Below are 22,238 nucleotides of genomic sequence, written 5' to 3' on the forward strand. Positions count from 1 at the left end.
GATATATCTATTTTAAATATTTTATCCCAATCTGTGGCTTGCCTCTTCACTATCTTTTTTTTCTAATTCTTTTTTTTAAATTGAGGTATAGTTGATGTACAATATTACATAAGTTTCCGGTGTACAACATAGTAATTCACAATTTTTAAGGTTATATTCCATTTGTTGTTATAAAATATTGGCTATATTCCCTGTGTTGTATAATATATCCTTTTAGCTTATTTATTTAATACATAGTAGTTTGTACCTCTTAATCTCCTAGCCCTAACTTGATCCTCCCCCTTTCCTCTCCCCACTGGTAACCACTAGTTTGTTCTCTGTGAGTCTATTCATTTTTTGTTATACAGTAAGTCACCCATATACCAATCTTCAAGTTGCAAACTTTCAAAGATGCAAACGTGCCCAGAGAAAGGACGAAGACAGACAGAGGAAGAAGTAACTGAAGAACCGAAGAGATTCATGATGCAGGAAATGACAAGGGGATTTTCTTTATTTGAGGAGGCACTGTTATTTTTTGAGGCACAGGAACCAAATGTAGAACATTACACGAAGGTTGCAGCAGCCGTTTAGGATGCAGTCCAGTGCTACCGTGTCATCTATGACGAGAAAAAAAGAGCTACTACCCAGACATCACTGGATCATTTTTTCAAGCAGGTAAATAGAATTGAATCCAGCAAGGAACCAGAACCTGTGCCATCCACGTCAGGCGTGAGTGAAACTGCAGCTTGCCCTCCGTCTCCTATTGCTGTCGATCCTTCAGCTCTACCATCTCCCACCTCCTCTCCTTCCTCCAATCAGTAACTCTTCTTGCCTGCACTCGATGCTAGCCCCTGTATGCCACCTGTTGTACTGTACTACTGTACTTTTCAAGGTACTGTACTGTAAGATTAAAAATGTTTTCTTTTTGTTTGTTATGTATTATTTGTGTGAAAAGTATTATAAACCTATTACAGTACAGTACTATATAGCCAACTGTGTTAGTCGGGTACCTAAGCTAACTTCGTTGGATTTATGAACAAATTGGACTTATGAACACACTCTCGGAACAGAACTCGTTCGTATATAGGGGACTTACAGTGTATTCACTAGTTTGTTTTATTTTTTAGATTCCACATAGAAGTGATATCATACAGTATTTGTCTTTCTCTGACTTTTTTCACTAAGCATAATGCCCTCCAAGTCCATTAATGTCATTGCAAATGGCAAAATTTCCTTCTTTTTTAAGGCTGAGTAGTATTCAACTGTATATATGTACGACATCTTTATCCATTCATCTGTTGATGGACACTTAGGCCTGCTTCCATATCTTGGCAACTGTAAATAATGCTGCTAGGAACATTGGGGTCCATGTACATTTTTGAATTAGTGTTTCCATTTTTTTTCAGATATAGATACCCAGGGGTGGAATTGCTGGACTGTCTCTTTGCTTTCTTAAACGGAAGCTTTTGACAAACAAAAATTTAAAATTTTGATGAAGTTCAATTTCTCATATTTTTTCTTTTTTAGTGATTTTTATGTCCTGTTTGAAAAAAATCTTTGTCTACCCTTGAATGTGAAGAGTTTTTCTAGAACTTTTTTCATTTCACCAGTCACATTTAGGTTAATTTTCCTGTAGGCTGTTAGGTAAGTTAATTTCTTTTCATGTTTTTCCAGTTATTCCAGCACAATTTGTTGAAAAGACTACCCTTTCCCTTTGTCAAAAATCAATTGACTATATGTAGTTCTTTTTCTGGTTTCTCTATTCTGTTCCATTGATATATTTGTCTAAATCTATGCAAGGTCATATTTTCTTCATTATTGAAGCTCAATAAGTCTTAAAGTCAGGTAGTACAAGTCCTCCAACTTTGTACTTTTTCAAAATTGTTTTGGCTATTTCAGGTCCTTTGCATTTCCATATAAAATTTGAACATGTCAATTTCTACCAAAAAAAAGCCTTCTGGGTTTTTTTAAATGGGATTGCATTGAATCTATAGATTGATTTGTGGAAACAAATTAGGCAGTTTATATTTTCTCTTTATAAAGAAATCTGTAGGTAGCAGTCCAGATATGACATGTTACTCTATTGTGCTGTTTGGAACCCAGGCTCCTTTATCTTGCTACTGAGCTATTCTTGGGTTGTCTCCTCATTAACACAATGGAGCAAGCACATTACCTCGGGTATCAATTCTATAATTCAGGAAAAAGGGAGAGGGAAGGCAAAGGACACAAGGTACATGGCAGCAGAGTCCTTCATCTGTGAGGCATCTTTTCTTGAAGGCCCATCTAACACTGTATACTTAAATCTCATTGACCTAAACTGTTTTACAGTGCCATTTCTACCTGCAAAGGAATATGAGTAAATGTAGTTTTTGAGAAAATCCCCTAAAAATTCAAGCTATATAAGAGTTAGCAAAGAAGAAGAGGAAAAACTATATCGCTGGGTAGGCAACTAGGTATCTGTACAAGTAATAAAGGTTCTTCTTCTGTAAGACTGCTAATCTCTGAGTTAAGAATGGTGGTAAAGGACCAGGTTTGGTGGAGAAGTTCATAGATAATCTACTAGATGGCTTCAAGCTATGAATTATAACACAAAATTTGAAAATTATGGACCAGGAGTGTTTGATGTTTGTAAAATAAAATGAAGACATTTTGACATCTTGTTTAACAGCATTAAGAAAATGTAATTTATTTGCAAATGAAAGGAGAATCTGTTGGCCGAATTCAAGACTACTTCATTCCACTTTCTTCTACAGAAGAAAAGTAGTCATAAGACAGGAAATACAGCTAATTAAATAGCACATGTATTTTAATAATGCCTTAACAGATGTGCACCTCCTGTTCAACTGAAATATGTCATTGTTTTCTATTCATTTCAAAAATGGACAGAGGAGTCTGAGTAAAGAATTTATACACTACTATGGAGTTCAAAAATGTACAAATAAGATGTTCAGTCATAAGCTGGCTGAGGTTTAGGGGAGTGGGAAGAGAAATATTGATTTTGGTTGACAGAGTCCGGGATATGTGGGGTGATGGTGCTGCAAGGCAGATGGTAGAGCCCCTCGGCATGATGGCTCCTGGACTAAGTGACTCCAAGAAACATTTTCACTTTATAGATAAAATCATACATGAACTTTCTACTTTCTTGTTAATTCATACACAATTTGCCACAGAGATACTACATACTTTCACTGACCTCTATGAAATATTTATTGTTGAAATGTGTTCATGGTGTCTTGAAAGAGATTATACTTATTATTAGTTTACCTTAAAAGGTATAGAGAAGAAATGATTGATGTGGTCATCTACTATACTCCTACACATCAGGTTTCTCTATTAGCCACAGGTCTGACTCTGGTTGTTTCCACTCTTCTCCAAGCAGTGTGCTAAAACTGAAAGGCTTGAAGTATTCCAGATGATGGCTAAATGCAAAGAAAAAGATGGTTGGAATTGAAATGAATTATGCATTTGTGAAAAAGCTGTCCTGAAGGGCTATTTATTTTGTTATATCTGTTATAGGACATTCTATTTTAAGAATATCAAAGGTAAGATGTATTCTACATGTACAATTTTCTCACTCTAGCAATCATTCAACTCTGAAAATATTCACCCATATCTCAAAGCACTCTCCTTTCAGTTCTGCAGATAGCTCCCTCACAGCTGGAGGGAGAAATAAAAACCAACCCTGAAAACCTGACTCATTCCTTCTAGCCTTAAACACATCATATTATACTCTTACAGATGTTTTCATATTCAAACTTTGATGATTTATATCAGTTATGTAAATAACTGTTTTTTTTAAAGGTTTCAGCTCAACAGATTAAAGAACAGACTCCTTTGCCAAAGCAAGGCAGGTTTACGTAAAAGAGGGTTAATTCTAGTTCTTTTCTTTCTAGGAAAACCATTTAACCATTAGGAAGCTTTCTATTGTGGTTTAATGAGAGAAAGGTTAGCAAACATGCTGCAATGGAACTCTGCTCTGTAGGAAATCATTCTGCCCTAGCCAATGGCATAATCATACTTTTACCTAGAGTAAGCCTCCGGTAACCTATACAAAGGAAGCCTGAATACAGGAATACATTAGCTTGTGAAGAGCCAGAGAAACATGCCATCTTGATATGTGAGCCCTGGGTGAGTTACATCTAGATTCCTGTCCTACTCTGTCCATCTGACCAGGCGGGGCCAGTTTTAGTCAACCCAGATTAAGCAGTTAAGAAAACGACAGTGAAGGATAAGAGAAAGAAAGGGAGAAAGAGGCTTTTCCTAGAAAAGCAAGGGGAAAAGGGAAAAATGCATCTGGCAGAATAAAGGAATAAGCTAGAAGAGATAAAAAGTCAAGTACAGCGGAGTAAGAGCACGACAGGAAGGGCAAGGGAGAAGGAGAACAGTGCAGCACTTTCCAAGGGTGAAAAGGCAGCGAAATCTGTGTACCAGAGTACAAAGCCCACTACGATGTCTCTGTTAGGCTTTTCTAAACACGCAGACTCACAGACTATGTTGGCCACTTGAGTACGCGCTATAGCTATAGTGCGGGAATCTCAGCTTGCCCCAGGACAGAGGCTGGCTTTCCTCCCTGAGCTGGTAGTGTTTGCAGCAGTCCATGAAGGCTGGCCAGGGCTACATTCTCCTTAAGTGACAGCTTCAGGTGCAAAGAGATCAGACTCAAAATGGGAAAGCATAGGAGATCTCCTGGCTTGTATGCCCGCTGTCCAACAGGAGACAGTATTTCTTGCAATAACTCCCTAGGTATAGCTTCCAGGGTCCCCACAGAGAACATTACTGTTAAAGGGAAATCCCAAAGCTGTGCTGTCTCCATCTATGCTGCCTAGAAATAGAGCTGACGTTTTTATCCTTATGAGGTTACCAGGAGAAGAGAACTAGAGAGTTGACTTAACGTCAGATTCTCAAGCAGCAAGGGGAAAGGATTTGCTCTTTGCAAAACCCTTTGCTCACACCAGGAAAAACAGATGCCTCTGGCCATTTCGCTCTGAAAGGGATCATAAATAAACTTACAACCACACTTCTATGCCAGTTGTAGTAATACTCACTAAGCAAGACTTTTCTCACACTGCCATGGAAATCTAAGTGCTCTACTGACAGCAGTGAGAGACTATGTTTGTCCAAAGTCAGTCTGCCAGATACTCACTGAAGACCATCAGGACACATAGAACTCTACTTGGTGCTCTTACACGTGTCTTCTTTGACCAAAAAATGTTACTACTGCTCTACCAAGAATTAATTTTTAAAAACTGCTATAGTTGGGACATATTTTCATTTATTTTCTACTTACAAATCAGGTTTTTGTCCTTGCTGCAGCTCATGTGCAAGTACAGGGTAAAGAGCTTCATAGCTTCTTTTATCTTTTGATCCATGAATTGCAAATGAATTGAATTTTGTCACATTTGGTGGAAAATAACTCCAAGGAAGATAAGCTCTACCTTCCCATTTTGTCTCTCCTCTGGACGCTTTGAATGATAGATCAAGTTCTTGCTACAGAAAAAACATGTGAAACACAAAAGGTAAATTCATATTTATAGTAATATTTAAATATGTATATATTAACATTAAAAAATCTATCTTACACACTTAAGGATTTTGTCTCATATTTTTATTTACTTACTTTCCACACATTTCTTCTTCCAGAGAGTAAAAGCACCAAATGCTGTCCATGGCTGTCAAAATTAAAATTCTTCATGAGTGTTTGAAATAAACATTATTTTCTTCACTATCCTTCATATCTGCCATGTGTATGCTTGTAACTAAATTTCCAAACAATTAAAAGATGCAATATGAATATTGGATAATTACAGGGACAGCCAGCGTGTTCAGTTACTTAAAAATGGCTTCTTTGAGTTTAACACTTTCCAGGCAATTGCCGTCAAATGCATAAAGCTACACATGTTCAGACTCCTTTTTATATTCTTTGAATAGGAAACTATATGAAATACTTCAATTGGTTAGATGGTCCAAAGTATGCAAAAGGGGCGGGGTATCTGGAGTTCATAATAAAACTCGTTCCAAAAATGAAAGTATCCTAAGGGAAGCTGGCACCAATTTCCAGGTCAAAATCCAACAAACACATTAAAGGTTATTTCTATAAGAAAACTGTCTTGAAGCTCATTAGGAAGATGGAAGATAAAAATATAGATTGTCTAAAACTACTTAACAGGTTGAAGACTTTAATTTGTAACTATTTTCTCATACAACTGTCCTCGACCTATCTGCCTGCTGTGTTTTCCTGCTTTCAACCATTAGTTCTGACGCTGATGTCACATCTTCAAGGAGAAGCACAACATACTCCCAAAAGAAAATTCTAATAAGAGAGCATAGTTGGGATTATCCATGTCAGTAAGAATCAAAGGATTTCAAATAGTTACCTGAAGCAAATTTACGGTCTCTGGAAAAGACTATATCTAAACATTTTGACACAGATGGTCTGTTGGGAGCTTTTCAGGAAGGATTTCCTTCAAGAAACTAGTCTAACAGAAAACAAGTATTCTTTTCCACTTAAAAGTTCTCTGCTTCCTTTTATTGTTATTATGCAACCTTAAGAATATCCTAAGAACAATAAAAGTTCTTAAAAATTCAAACAAACATATTCAAGTTGCTTTCCTAGAGGTTAACTGTCACAGGAGTTGATTGCCTGAAGCAAAACCATGATTCTTGATTATTAACTGTCCTGATGTATCTAAAAACAAACTTTTAGAATTTATTAATTTTATACATTATGGTTATTGAATAATTTCCTAACAAAAGATAATCTAATTATGTGATGTATCTTATGCTAAGTCATCACTTCATAAAAATAAACTGATATTATCATCTAAAAATTTAAACTAAGGATGTAACTTTAGAATTCTAGCAGATTCAAGTTCTTGACTATCTTCTAGACAAGTTGTAAACCTATTTGCCTTAGCTTCCTCACGTGTATGGTGAAATTTTCTTACCTCACATTACAGTTTATGAGAATTAATCATATTTTTCAATAAAAGATTTTGGCATGTTAGTTGAAGGGTAACAAAGATATATAATTACTCTTCTGAAGAATATAATTGTGAACAGCTATATTTTCCACACTAGCATTAGCAAGAAATCAAAATAAGGGAAAAGAAAATGATATCTAAAGTCTCATTGAAATCAATTGTTTGGGACTCTGCTCAGTCTACAAAAGGACAAAGGCTACTAGATAACAGATGCTGAGAAGTATTTAAATGTCATTTTAAATGAGTAATGGAAATATAAAGAAATATTTCATTACTAAATATTAACTTAAAATTTCTTATAATTTAGATAACAGGTAGGTATACATTTACTTTTTGACTTCTACAGGAAAAAAACTGCCAACCAGGTAGAGAGTTCCCAAGGACCAGTTAAATTTGTACAAAAAGAGTCCAAGGTTAATATTTTCCATAAGTCTAGGAAAAGCCATGTGTGATTTAGTTTTTATCCTTGGCACTGAACATAAAGTGACATAGTATACACTCAGTAAATGAATGATAAATAAAGGAAGGAATACATGAATACATAATTATGTAATATATAAAATTAAAGTTTAATCTAGTTATTAAAAGAATCCCCTAAAAGAAACATTTTCATAAAGTAGTTCACTTCGTTATATCTATATGCCTCCCTTTATTTCTAAATAGTTAATATATAATAATGCAAATTTAGAGTAAATAATGAATATGCCTCTCTTTATTTCTAAATAGCTAATATATAACAATGCAAATTTACAGAGTAAATAATGAAAGAGTTTTATACTAATTTTTCATTTTGTGAAAACACCTTCAAATTTATTAGAAAACCAACTACATTAGTGAATTGAAAATAGTATCAACATAATATTTTTAAAACCTTATATATTCTACATTATACATTTACTTGAAAATAAGGAATTATATATAATTCAGATTAATTCAAATTAGCATTCTGACTAGTTAACTAGAATTAGTGAGCTTTTACTATATCCATGATTTATAATTAGAAAATAATGTGTTCAAAATATATAGTAGTGAGTTAGAAGACATATTTTATACTTACGGACAAAGTTCAACTTCTAAATACTGTTCAGTTATGTCATTCAAGAAAAATGCTTCCACAACTTTTGAAAACAGAGATATGACATATTGAGAAACTTAATTTTGCTTCAACAATAAATAATTTGTTTATACCTTTAGAATATAAAGTGAATTAATGTATTATTATTATTTTTTTAATGTATTATTTTTAATTAAAGCTATATCACCACTAGGAAAAGGGGAAAAGAAAATAAATAGACATTGCCTGGAAGAAAAAAATACATAGAAAATAAATCATCATTTTTCCCCCATATCAGATTGCCATAAAATAAAAATATTAATGAAGCCTAGTGCTGGTGAGGTTGTAAAGAAATGAACATATCACACAGACTCTGAGCTAGTTATCTTCTTCTAGGAATTTATCCTAAGGAAATAATCACACAGCTGAAAAAGAAGTTAGATGCTATTCATCAAAGTACAGTATTACTCAAAAAGAAATGGTCTAAATTGTTATCTCCTGTTATATAAATAAATATCCTATTATATAGGAGACCTGTTAAATAAATTATGGAATCTGTGTATTCCATGTAATAGAATATAATGCAGTCATTAAAATAAGATATGCAGTTAAATATTTTTTGATATAGGAAGATATTCATGATATTTGGTAAGTAGGCTGCAGAGCAATAACCAAATGCACATGAAACAAAAATGTGCACATATGCCTGTGCCTAGATGCCTGCAAAACATGCACAAGAATGTTATGGTCGGTTATCTCTGACAGGTGGAATACAGGTTGAGTGATTTCTCTTTATAATTTCCTGAAATTTTCTGAGCATGTTTATTTAAAAAACTGTATAATTATAAAAGTGACACGTTTCTTTTAAATTATTAAAAGAACATAAACATATATCTAAGTAAAAAGTCAAAGTCCTTTTCTTCCCACTTTGCTCTAAAACCTATTAGACTTCTTCTGTCCTTCCATAATCTATTTTACCTGCATAGATTAAAAAAATATATATGGAATCATTTTCTGATTACAACTTGCTTTTTTCACACACACACACACACACACACACACACACACACACACACACACTGTACAGCATATAGATACCTAATTCTTTTTAATTACTGCATAGTATTCTTCTATAGAATGTTATGATTTATTCACATAATTCTTTATTGATAGACATTTAGGTTGTTTCTAGTTTTCCATGTGTTATTTTTATAATAATAAAATATCTAAGATATAGATATAGCCCCATCCACAACTCAGAGTCTTACTGTTCCTTTTGAAGTCTTTTACCTATGGCAAGGATGGTAGGATGAAGAAGAGATAATAAATGAGAGAAACATTTAGGAGGTGAAACTGACAGGACTTAACAAATAAATCCAAATATGGAGAGTGAGAGAGAAGGATATCTTGGAAAGATCTCACATTTGGTGATTCGATATATTATAGTGCTATTGATTGAGATTGGGCAATTAGTGAAAGCAGCAAGTTTATGAGAGAAGTGGATGAGTTGAGTTTAGGACTTGTTGAGTTTGGTGTCTATAGTACCTCCAGTAGATTACTCACATTAGTGTGTACACCAACAGGAAGCTGGTATACACAAGTTCTATAACAATAAAAGACAACATATGTTTAACATATGATAGATTAACACTGACAAAATGCATACTATATAGATTGTACAGAGAAAGTAGATGTTAGTATGGACTAGAAGAGTCATCAAAGGTTTCTTTGAAGAAATGAAACCTGAATTAGACCTTGAACGATGTGCATTAGAGGCAGGGGGACTCGAATGAGAAAAGGTACATGAGTGAGAATATGCACGAATGAGACTATCAGCCTTTTGGAAGTCAAGAACTTTTGGGTTAATTTGATAGCTTGATTCAGGAGTACCCTGGAAGCTTATGGGAAGGGTTTGAACCTTATCTTAGGGACAGGAATGATTTGTAATCTAGGAAATGGCATCATAAAGATTATTTAAGAAAGATAAGTTTGGTGGCTTAATTAGGATTCATTAGAAGGTGATCATACAGCAAACCTGAAACTGGAATTTCATGGCCGGTCTTTTAGCCCTCACTTAATGTGTGAGATTACTTGCCAGTATAAAATAAAAACTACATTTCATGTTTAAGTTAATGGTGTTTTCATAATAAGTGAAACACCCCAAAGCTTCCATAAAGAAGGTTTATAAGGTTAAAGTGGCAATTTGAAGATACTTAAAAACAAAACAAATGCTGAACTCAGAATAGGTAAGAGAAGTAAAGGAAGGAAATATAGCAGCAATTAAAAAATCTGGATTTGTAATTGCCATTTTTCACTGTTCTAGTTATATAGTCGAAGTCACATAGGTAACGTGAAAAAGTCAAGAGTGCGAGATTGGTAGGAAATATCAGAAACTGCACATGTCAGTTGCTCAGAAGCACTCACTTCCTTACAGCAAGATAAAATAATAGTTCTATGAAAGGTTATTATAAAAAGATTTATGTCTGCAATAAAATACAGGACTTCCACTTACCTTCATAATCCCACAGTTCATTGAAAGGCTTTCCTGGTTCTCCTAGTGGGGCTGGAGGATCATTGAAAAATGGAGCACTGACTTCCATCATCACTCCTCTATCACCTGGATTCAGCCTGACAAACACTGGCTCATGCGTCACTGGAAAACCATCCCAAGTGTGTTCAATTTTAAAATCCATTTGAAGACTCTAATGGGAAAAAATATTTAAAAAAAAAACCTCTTTAACAATTTACAAATGTTTCCTTTAGAAAGAAATGAAATGAACATTTCAAAGCCAAATTTCAAAGGTAGGAAGGCAGCAGAGTGACAAGAACAAGGTTCTGAGAGTCAAAAGGCCATTTGTGTTATGGTAAATCATGGACATGGAGTTCTATTATAAAATAGGTAGTTGGATCCTAAAAGCTTTAAGACTTTAAGTCTAGATCCACCTCGAGTTACCTACTAAAGAGTGTATCAAAATAGTTTTTAAGAACTGTAATTAAATCCACTGCAAACTGTTCATGTATTTAACAACTCTAAGCACTATGAGTTTATATGCCATCGTTTGTCTTATTGTAAAATGTGCAGATGAATTACTGGATCCCCTGGGAATCAAGATCTTTATAGTAAAATTCAATTTGATTTTTCAAAATCTCTATAAATGAGTGCAAGCATTGCTGTTAGCACCTGTTCTTTTGGCTAAAACTTTTCTTTTTGGGGTGGGAGTGGAGGGGTCTTCAACCATTTGAAGGCAGTCAGAGTTTAATATTGTCTTCCCTAGTCTCAGGGTATGGTTTTTCTTAGCCTTTTCAATTTTTGATATTTCAAGTGTTAAATGACCATTTGCTCAGTTAATCCCTTTTCTCCAACTGAAATATGCTATCATTTAAACTATGAAATAGACTAAGTACATCTGATGCAAGCAGTATTTGCATTTTAAATTGTTACTCTAAGGATTAAATGGAAGGACACAGTATTATATTAATAAAATCATGTTTTGTTGAACACTATGGATCAAACACTTTATAAACATTATCTCATTTAATTTCACAAAAACTTGTAGAGGAACTATTATTATCCTCATTACAAACAAAGAAACAGACTTGTCCAAGGTCAAATAGCTAATAAATCAAGAAATAAATCAAGAAACTGAACCAATGTCAGCCATGCTTTCCCAGACTTTGGTACTGAAAACCTAAGTCTTTCCACCGGTTCTTTCTGCCTTTTCTCCTAAGATTTCTTTGAATATTGCCTGGAAATGATTGCAAGAAATATCAGCTAGACTTCCACTAGTAGGGAAGAGTGCCATGGCTGACATGCCCAAGGGTAGAATGTAATTTTGGCTTTTTGCATAAAATGACCTTAGTTTCTTATCAGAACAACAAATTTATTAATTTGCTTAAAGAACACTCACGTCAATCTAAGCATGCATAATATAACAAAATCAACCTAAAAATTATAGGCCTGCCCACTAGTTTACAATCTAATCTAAAGATGACATGGACCCAGACAGAGACAATTGATTTTCAGCTCCCTTGGGACACTTAGGATTGTGGAGGCTTTACCCCCACCACCTTTCAATTTTCATTGTTTGCACACGTGCTCATATGAAGTAGAGACAATTCGTTTATTAATGTCTTTTACAACCTGGGCTAGTGGGCATCCATGCAGCATTCCATTCCCTGCCACTCTCTATTGCCCATACACTGCTGTTTTGATTCACAGCACTTACATTACATGACACATCGCACTTGTTTTATTTTCTCCGCATCCCTAGCTAGAATGCCTATAAGTAACAGGAACTTATTATTTATTTGTGGAGTGAATAACTGTTCTAGTCTCTGGATCTAAAATTTCATGATTCTAAGATTTTATGCAGGAGAAATCAACTGTTAGTGGTATCACTATCTCTTTCAACACTATATACTAGAACAATGGCAAATAACTAAGATAAGACATCATATCTAGAAATTTCCTTTCAAATTAGTTTATCAAAGGTTTATTAGCTACTCACTCTATTTCGGGCACCATAGCAGGTGCTGGAGAAATAAAGTGTAAGAAAGTCTGTGGGGAGTTGGGGATGATTCTCACGTAGCTAATCAACCAGGACTCATGTCCTAACCGACCAGATCCATTAGTAGTTGGTTCATTTTGCACTCCAATTTAATAAAGTTGGATCCCTGCACCAAACTAAGCTTTAAATGAATCAAAGATATAAACATAAAAATCAAACCAAATAAAATCAAGAAAGTAAAAATCGGGAGGTTGTTTTTAAAAGATGATCTTAGAGCAGAAAAAGCCTTTTAAGATATAATCCCAAACCCAGAAGACATTAAAAAACAAACACCGATATATTTGGCTATATAAACATTTTTTAAGAAAAGCAAAAATCTGCCTTCCTCCACCAAAAAAACCCATTACAAAATCAAAGACAGTTTGGGAAAAAATACCTGCAACTCATAGTTCAGACAAATAACTAAATTCTTTAATGTTTAAAGGGCTCCTAGAAATCAATAATGAAAAGATCACCACAACAAAAAAATGGGTAAAGATATGAATAGTCAGCTCACAGAAAGAAAATGCAAAATGTTCAGTTTCATTAATAATGATAGAAATGCAAATTAAACAACAATAAATTACTATTTTTCCCTTAGATTGTCAAGAATCAGAAAGTTTGATAAAATGCTGTGATAATGAGGACGCTGAGAAACAATCAATATATTGCTGTCGGGGCATAATTTGCACAGACCCTGTCAAGAGCAATCCCTCAATATCTATCAAAATAAAAAATGCAAATGACCTCTAACTCAACAATTCTAGTTCTACGAGTTATTACACCTGTATATATTCAAAAAGACATAAGTTATAAAGATATCTACTGTAATATTGTTTAGAATAACAAAATGCAACTTAAATACCTATCAGTAGAGAACTAGTAAATAAATTATGCTATATCTTACAAGGAAATACCACACAGCAGTTAAAACAAGTGAGGCAGCTCTATATATACAACTAAAATATATTAGGTGAAAAAAGCAAGGTGCAAAAAGTACACATTTACGTAATAAAAAGGAAGAATATTTGCATATATGCTTGTGAATGCATATACTATCTCAGGAAGCATATACAAGAAACCAGTGTGGCAGTGGTTGCCTCTTTGGAGGGGATTATCTGCCTGAGAAAGCTGAGGAAGCAAGATTTACTTTCAACTGTATCTGTTTTTTTTAAATCTATTTGAATCTTATACTATGATAGACATGCATTTATTCAAAAATAAATTATTAAAAATGTTTTAAAGTCTAATTTTAAGCTGGATCTCTCAAACATTATAGTGACGACCTCTTTTCTCCCTTATGTTACATATGCTGAACATTTCTAAAAAGTCAGAATGAATATTAGGAATATTATTAAAAGAATATATTCATTCAAGGTGAACACCATGCTATTAAACAATTTTTATGTTGGCTGTGTAAACTTTCTTAAAAAGAATGTTTATTATTAATCTGTACTTTTCCACATTTTAACTTCTATTCTTCAAATTATTCTTTCATCAAAAAAAGTCGAAAATAATTATTTTCATGTTTTACTTGTACTATGGGAAGACCTTTAAAAGGAAATGAAGGAAGAAAAAGGAGACGGAACCCCGGAGCATTAAGAGCCTAGAGAGCAAAAAAAAAAAAAAAAAAAAAATCCACAAAGGTTAAAAGAAGGAAGTTATGGAAAATACGTTCTCTCAACTGAACGTTTTGTGAGGAAAATTTCCAAATATTCTATTCACGAACGTTTTTCAGTTTTCTACAAAATGATTTTTTTTTCAGTTTGCATCTTCCCCGCCCCCACTCTCCGTCTCCCGCGTCCATTTAAGAGAGAAACGGAGAAAGGAGGAAGTTAGCCCGAAAGTGGGAGGAAACTGTGCCGCCAGAAGCAGCTGAAAAATAAGTTGCAAGAGAAAAAGCCAACAAGACTAAGAGAAGGTGGGAGGAACGACAGAGTGGAGAAAGCATTGACAAAGAGGGAACACAGACCGGGAGTCTCTTTTCGGGCCACCACTCGCTCGCTCCCTGCGGCCGAGGTCAAAAGACCTGCGGCTCCGCCCCGCTGCCCGCACGCTCTAGGGGAGGGACTTGGCGGACTGAAGCACAGAGACCTGTTGAAGGACCACCGCTGGTCCTTAAAGTCTGAAGACTTAAAAGTCTGAAGACTTTTAATCGTTCCACAGAAGTTTGAGCGGTTTTCTAGAGGAAGAAGGAAGGGTAACTCAGCAATATTTAAAATTGTTGCACAATTTAAAAATCAACTGTAAATCATAAGATTACAATAGAACACGTCTGGCAATAATTCACTTAATGTAACTAAAGGCTAACTGGCTATATAAGCAAAAATTGTAAATTATATTACACTAGCTGTAAATAATATTATCCTAGCTGCAAATTATATTATCCTATTGGGAGGTATAAACATAGTGGTCAACGATTCTAACATTGGCACCAGACTGCCTGGGTTCAAATCGAAATTCAGGCACTTTCCAACTGCGATCATCAGCAAGTTATTGTAAAAGGGATTTAAAAATAGCAACTACCTTACAAGGTTCTGTGAGGATTAAATGAGTTAATATACATATATTTAGAACAGTGCCTAGGGCATAGTAAGTACTAAAAAAAGATTATTATTAAAGTATATAGGTTTGCCTAAAGAAAACATTTATCTGTTCAAATCATTAAAATTACCTGTTTCTGAGGTGGTTTTCTTATAGAAAACTAGACTCTGAAACAGGATAGTCTGACCCTTGAGATCATGGAATATGGTTAAGTGCTCTAGAGATATGGTTCTGGTTGCTTCAGTCTTAACTGTCCCAGCAGTTTCGGCATCTATCAGCCTATTTTCTTTTTTAAATAGATCTTTATTGGAGTATAATTGCTTCACAATACTGTGTTAGTTTCTGTTGTACACCAAAGTGAATCAGCCATATGCATACATATGTCCCCATATCCCCTCCCTCCTAAGCCTCCCTACCATCCTCCCTAACCCACCCCTCTAGGTCATCGCAAAGCATGGAGCTGATCTCCCTGTGCTATGCGGCTGCTTTCCACTAGCTATCTATTTTACATTTGGTAGTGTGTATATGTCCATGCTACTCTCACTTCGCCCCAGCTTCCCCCTCCCATCCCGTGTCCTCAAGTTCATTCTCTATGTCTACATCTTTATTCCTGCCCTGCAACCAGGTTCATCAGTACCATTTATTTTTTTTTAAGATTCCATATATATGTGTTAGCATATGGTATTTGTTTTTCTCTTTCTGTATGACAGACTCTAGGTCCACCCACCTCACTACCAATAACTCAATTTTGTTTCTTTTTATGGCTGAGTAATATTCCATTGTATGTATGTACCACATCTTCTTTATCCATTCAGCTGTCGATGGACATTTCAGTTGGTTCCATGTCCTGTCTATTGTAAATAGAGCTGCAATGAACATTGTGGTACATGTCTCTTTTTGAATTATGATTTTCTCAGGGTATATGCCCAGTAGTGGGATTGCTGGATCATATGGTAGTTCTATTTTTACTTTTTTAAGGAAACTCCATACTGTTTTCCATAGTGGTTTTATCAATATACATTCCCACCAACAGTGCAGGAGGGTTCCCTTTTCACCACACCCTTTTCAGCATTTATTATTTCTAGATTTTTTGATAATGGCCATTCTGACCAGCATAAGGTGAGACCTCATGGTACTTTTGTTTTGCATTTCTCTAATAATTAGTGATGTTGAGCATCTTTTCATGTGCCTCTTGGCCATCTGTATGTCTTCCTTGGTGAAATATCCATTTAGGTCTTCTGCCCATTTTTTAATTGGATTGTTTGTTTTTTTTGATATTGAGCTCCATGAGCTGTTTGTATATTTTGGAGATTAATCCTTTGTCTGTTGTTTCATTTGCAAATATTTTCTCCCATTCTGAGGGTTGGTTTTTGGTCCTATTTATGGTTTCCTTTGCTGTGCAAAAGCTTTTAAGTTTAATTAAGTCCCATTTGTTTATTTTTGTTTTTATTTCCATTACTCTAGGAGGTGGGTCAAAAAAGATCTTGCTGTGGTTTATGTCAAAGGGTGTTTCTCCTATGTTTCCCTCTAAGAGTTTTATAGTGTCTGGTCTTAAACTTAGGTCTTTAATCCATTTGGAGTTTATTTTTGTGTATGGTGTTAGGCAGTGTTCTTCATTCTTTTACATGTAGCTGTCCAGTTTTCCCAGCACCACTTAGCCTATTTTCTTATTGTCTCTTTCACCCAAGGCAATGTGAAATTATTGTTTCTTTATAGGATAATAAATTAATAACTAAATCATGTATAAAGTATTAAACTTCTCACAAAAAGGTAATAATTTAAAGAATTACAATGCTTCCAAATAGAATTGCTCTGTGTCCTAGTTGCTGAGAGTTACCAAAACTTTAATAGGATCTATGGGTTTAATTCAGCAAGGAGTCACTACACCTGAGTGTCACAGCTACTCTGAGAAGAGCATGCATATTCTACAGGTTTAAGTAAAGTTACTGTAATTTTCTCCCAGTCTGCAAGAGCAGATATTACACTGGGGTGTTGCCATTATTCAGATAATTTCAGTTAAAATATTAAGCTAAGCCATATGAAATTTTGGAAAAAATCAACAATTTCACATGGTTCAGCCTAAATATATTCTGCTTATTACATACTTTAAAAAACTTTCTTGGGGGAAAAACAACTTTTGTGTTTGTTTTAACAGAATGATTATTTTTGTTTCATAAAAATCACTTTTGGTGGGAGAGGGAAATGGGGAGTTGTTGTTCCATAGGTACAGAGTTTCAGTCATGCAAGATGAAACCGTTCTAGAGATCTGCTGTACAGCAATGTGCATAGAGTTAACAATACTGTGCCTGACACTTTAAAAATTAAGAGTAGATTTCACGTTATGTATTTTTTACTACAATAATTATAATAATAAAAAGATAAGCTTAAAAAGAGAGATTGAATTTCTAGGCCATCCTTCTCTTGGTTGGTCAAATAAACATAATTATTAAGAGTTTTTTAAAAATCACTTTTTATGGCATTTAATAATATCAGACAATGTTAAAAAGAAGTTTTGATCCTAGCTTAAACTTCCAACTTTGTATTCTTCATGATGCTTTCCCCACAGTACTTGGTACTCAATGTCAATTTACTGCATAAATTAATATTAGTGAAATCTATTAATTTTTAGGGCTTTCCTTATTGCAGAAATATATCAATATAAAAAACATGAATTAGTGACTAGATAATGGTTAAACACATACTAAGTACTTTTCTCTCCTTCTCATTCCTTGTACTCAATTACGGTAATAGATACTTCCTATGCACACACATTCTTTAAATTAATTCCTTCATCAGATACTTATTAAGTGCTCATTGTGTTCCAGGTGCTATGATGGAGCCTGGAGTCAAACTACAAAACAATATGATAGACACTGCAGGAAGAAGCACGAAGTAAGTACAAAGGAAGCACCTACCTTGGGGTAAGTGGGTAGAGAACAGAAGGGAAGCTTTAAGGAGGAAGAACACTAGAGTGGATAAAGATAAGTGAAATCATAGCAACTTTGTTTCTTACAGATGAAAATTATTTTGAAAGTACTTCATTAAAATTCAACCAGTAAAAATCTTGTAACCAAAAAAAGCCACCAAGAAACAAACCACCACACCTCAAAACTGAAAAACTATATAGTTTGTATTGACCTTGACCATCTAGGCCAAATAATTCAAGTACAGAGATAAAAACTCCAATTTTGGATATTTAATTTTTGCAATGGGAAGACCACCTCATCATTTACATCCAGAAAGTACTGTTTGCTTTCACCCATACTAATATCTTATCAACTTCTAGTGTAAATGTAGAGTTAAGTTTATGACTACTTGTTTGATGCCAAGTTAAATCACCCTATGACAGTATGCAAGGTTCAAATGTAGGGGAAGATACAAACAAGTCATTGGGGAGTCAGAGAGACATTCCTGAAGAAAAAGCCACACACTGACTTCGAAAAAGAGTTGGAGTTTGCACTTTCAATTTTTCCTTCCAACAAGTTTTTGTGTTAACTTCATGGCCACTAAAAAACAGATCAAGTTCAATCTTCACTAACTCAAAGCTAAATTAAAGTTTTTATAGTTATTAGATGTGCCTCCATATGTAACAACCAGTCTTTAGGGGAAGGTCTATCTCATTCTCTTAATAGTGAGTATGGAGAAAACCTGTAACAGGACTTCGAATACCTAACTGGATACAGCTGGACGCATTTAAAAAATTTCTTAATACATTCTGCTAACATTACTTTGTTTATATAACACTATGAGTACAAACAACAAAAACTTCTTAAACTGTTAAAAAGAAAGCTAAATCGACTACTTCTACATGTCTATTTAGAAACTTTACCTCAACCCATAAAAACACATATTTGATTAAAAAGCACTAAAACTGGTGGCTGGCTTCAAGTTAACGTTTCGATTGCTGGGATTGAAATTTCCTCTAATGTTAACTTTTAAAAATAATGATGAGCTTTAAATCCAGACATAATCATTTTTTAAAGATGGGGATTGTAATCGGTATACAAATGTAAAGTTTTACCTCATTATTTCTTGCAAAAAATGTGAATTTGTCTTTCCATCTTTTTTTGAGGAATCAAAGTTATCTCTAAAGAAATAACTGCTGAATTTGCAGGATCTTTGGAGTACTTCTAACTACATGTCTTATTGCCACGCGGTTAGCTATCTAAACAACAGCTGTGTCCTTTCTCCAAAGACCCACGTACTTAGTTCCTGGGGATTACCAAATTCATACCCAGAATCCTCCAGCTTTGGAGGTAGACTCTGAAGACGCCAGTCTGGGTTCAGACCGCAGACGCAGAAACCTACGTGCTTTCCAACCGTCCGCTCTGGCCAGCGAGTTCTCCCAGTCCGGAAGTGTTAGGTAACAAAGATACGGGGGCATTTAAAATATGTAGTTAATGCCCTATGTTTACATTTTTGGGGTTTTCTTTTTTAAAAAGGAATAAAAGAAAAAAACAAAAAAAACCGCTGGGCCCAGCCATCCTAGGACACGGGCCCAGCAGCTCATCCGCCGCCACACAGGTGGCTCAGCCGGCTGTCATCCAGGTTTCCACAGCTCCGCCCATCGCTTGACAGACAACCAATAGCGTGAGAGAACTCCAGGAAGCGCGACGACGTAAACGCAGACGTCTGCGTGATGACGCAGGCGGCGTCACCGTCTCCAAGGAGCGGTCTGGGGCACCGGTTTCAAAGTCGCAGGGCGGGCCGAGTGGACTTCCGCTGCTTGGCCCGGGCTTCTCGGCAGTCCTGCAGTCGCTCCCCGCTCCGCCAAGGACGCCGCCACCCGGCTGCCCGCCAGCTCTCTCGGCGCTCTCCTGAGTGGCCCAACACGACCCCGAGTGACCTGCGGGACGCCTGTACATCCCTGGTCCCACCTGGCTGGGATTCGGGTGAACGTGGGACAGAATTCACCTGGCGGGTCCCCAGCAAACCTGAAATCTTGTGTCTCGCTTGAGCGAGGGACTCGGCTGGGACTCGGGAGAAGGAGGTGCGGCGGGGCTGTTGACGCCACGTGAGTAGGATGCTGATTACACCGCTCAACTGGTAGACAACCTCCGAAGCGTTGCTTTAGATTTGTTTTCCCGCACAGCGAGCTTTGTGCCTTTTTAGGAAAAGTAAAGGTGGTGAAAGCGTCAAACAAATTGTATCCAAATGGCCACAGAAATCGACTTTCTGCGAGATCAGAGTAAGCTCCACATTCCTTTATCTAGAATTCTTATATGTAATGTTTAATGTCGTCATCGTTGACTAGTATTTTCTGAATGCCTGTTGGGTGCATGGAAATTTGTAAAAACTTAAAAGAAGATAGCTGCAGAAAAAGCTTGATGGTATATATGAGGATATGTATACATTTCAGCAGAACCGTTTAGTAAATACTGTTAGGTTCCTTAAGCTTATGTGGGACTCTGCTACATGCGTTTTTGTTATGCTCCTCGCATGCTCTGGAGAAATTAGAGGGCTAATGGCCAGGAAGAGTTTCCAAGTCTGCAGTTAGAACCTAGAGAGACAGCTCTGGCCATTTGTTCAAAAGATGTTCATTGAGCTCCTCCTGTTTCTATTATGTGCCAGGCGCTGTACCAGCATAGCTATTACAAAGATGAGGAAGACTGTTCTACCCTCAAGAAGTTAATTTGAGGAGAGAAGTATATAAATTCCGTAAATACACTGAGGTGGCAGCAACTGACAACTCTTTTGCCTCAATTTCCTCACTTGAATGAGGAAATCATTTGAATCATTTGAATCATTGTTCAAATGATTAAATGACTGTTAAAATATGAATAGGATTTAGAATAGTATCTGACATAGTACTAAACAAATATTAACTCTTACACGGTTATAATTTACTGTGGTCAAGGAAGGTGCCATTTGGGCTGAAACTTGAAGCAGTAATATAAATTTACTAGATAAAGAACTGTGTAGTCGAGTAGAACAATATTTACAACATTGAAGGGATTAGGAATATGCTTTGTTAGAAACTTTTAAGAAGGTTGGTTTGAATGGAATATGATGTATATAGGGAAATGGCAAATGGAGCTGAAAGGAAAGAATTTGGCTAGATAGTAAAGGACCTTGTTTGCTGTCTGTTTAGGAGTTTGGACCATTGCACAGGTTATAGGAATCACTGAAAGGAATTCAGTTGGGAGTAACCTGATCAGATTGTGATTTATTTGAAAAGCCCAGTTGGCTGTTATGAGGAACATGCATTATAGCAGAGTGCAGTTAGGCAATTGTTGTCATTATCCAGGTAAGAAGTGAACTAAGATAGGTTCAGTGAGATTGGAGATGAAGGGATTTGGAAGAAAGAGGTACAGGGCAACTCAGGTTTTTGGCTTGCTTGAGCAATGGAGAAGTAGGAAAAAAGTGGTACATTCCGTTTTGGAAGCATCATAGACCAATGGTTGAGAACTCAGCCTTTGGATTCAGTCTGTCTGGGCTCATATTCTAGCTCTCTTTCTAGGTCTTTGACCTTGGGCAAGTTACTTAGCTTCACTATACCTCAATTTTTTCATTTGTAAAATGGGTATAATAGCACAATAACCCTCATGGGGTTGTTGTGAGGATTAAATGAGATGATGCAAATAAAGCACTTAGCATGGTGTCTAGCACATTTTAAGTGCACAGTTTATATTACCTAAAATCATTAATGACATTATAATGATACTATAACATTAGCATTATTTCTTAGGTTTGAAGTGGGAATATCCCTTAACCCATAAGGAGGACTGGCTGGCCACCATCTGAGTGGTGTGGGACAAGAATTGGTGTTGAGTAGTTTGGTTGGGGTGGGGAGAGTTCCTGAGGCACTCATAAACTATGAGTTTTAGAGGAATTCACCAGCAACAATTCTTAAATAAAACTGAAGTCCAAATACCAGAGAGAACGATAGAAGCATAGTAGATTATTTCTTGAAAAATGAGTTCACCAGAAGACAAGGGAATGGAAGAAGGGAATCCTCAGACAGAGGGAGCAGAAGAAGCAAAGGCTCGGAGGCTTGAAATAACTACTTATTCAGGAAATTGGAGCATGGAATGGTAGGGTTTGCATGAAGAGATGAGAATGAGTGTTAGACGTCTGTGAACCTCCCCTTTTTTCCTATAACTGGACCTCACATGCCAGGTATAGCTGGTGGGT

General features: G+C 35.8%; 2 protein-coding genes across 6 annotated transcripts in view; one reads left to right on the top strand and one right to left on the bottom strand.

The window, feature by feature from the left end:
* Positions 1 to 470: 470 nt before the first annotated feature.
* Positions 471 to 19,450, bottom strand: LOC309960868 (UPF0462 protein C4orf33). 4 transcript variants are annotated; one of them, XM_082837857.1, is made up of 7 exons: positions 19,413 to 19,450; positions 10,526 to 10,715; positions 8,017 to 8,077; positions 5,597 to 5,648; positions 5,267 to 5,466; positions 3,244 to 3,398; positions 471 to 596 (listed from the first exon to the last, which is right to left on the bottom strand). In XM_082837857.1, the coding sequence occupies exons 2-6, from the start codon at positions 10,704 to 10,706 to the stop codon at positions 3,293 to 3,295; spliced, it is 600 nt and encodes a 199-aa protein (XP_082693983.1). In that variant the 5' UTR covers positions 10,707 to 10,715; positions 19,413 to 19,450; the 3' UTR covers positions 471 to 596; positions 3,244 to 3,292. The 4 variants fall into 4 exon arrangements, with proteins under 4 accessions (XP_082693983.1, XP_082693981.1, XP_082693982.1 ...); XM_082837855.1 differs by having other exon boundaries at positions 19,339 to 19,436; XM_082837856.1 differs by lacking the exon at positions 19,413 to 19,450 and adding an exon at positions 14,533 to 14,575.
* Positions 19,451 to 19,718: 268 nt separating this feature from the next.
* SCLT1 (sodium channel and clathrin linker 1) overlaps positions 19,719 to 22,238 on the top strand; it is a 255,924-nt gene continuing 253,404 nt past the window's right edge. Inside the window, exon 1 of one of the 2 annotated variants that reach the window (XM_082838635.1) lies at positions 19,719 to 20,292. In XM_082838635.1, the coding sequence (XP_082694761.1) occupies positions 20,259 to 20,292 (34 nt within the window). In that variant the 5' untranslated portion in view covers positions 19,719 to 20,258. The remainder of the gene's footprint in view (positions 20,293 to 22,238) is intronic. The other variant, XM_082838634.1, reaches the window with a different exon arrangement.

Source organism: Leucopleurus acutus, assembly GCF_964270905.1.
Source record: "Leucopleurus acutus genome assembly, chromosome: 4".
Taxonomy (NCBI): Eukaryota; Metazoa; Chordata; class Mammalia; order Artiodactyla; family Delphinidae; genus Leucopleurus; species Leucopleurus acutus.

Excerpts from the sequence above, each read along its gene's own strand:
- LOC309960868 (XM_082837857.1), bottom strand. The coding sequence starts at position 10,706 with ATGGATTTTAAAATTGAACACACTTGGGATGGTTTTCCAGTGACGCAT. Across the intron at positions 8,078-10,525 it reads TGAACTGTGGGATTATGAAG|TTGTGGAAGCATTTTTCTTG; the intron begins GTAAGTGGAAGT and ends TGTTTTCAAAAG. Across the intron at positions 3,399-5,266 it reads CAAGGACAAAAACCTGATTT|CCATCATCTGGAATACTTCA; the intron begins GTAAGTAGAAAA and ends CTTTGCATTTAG.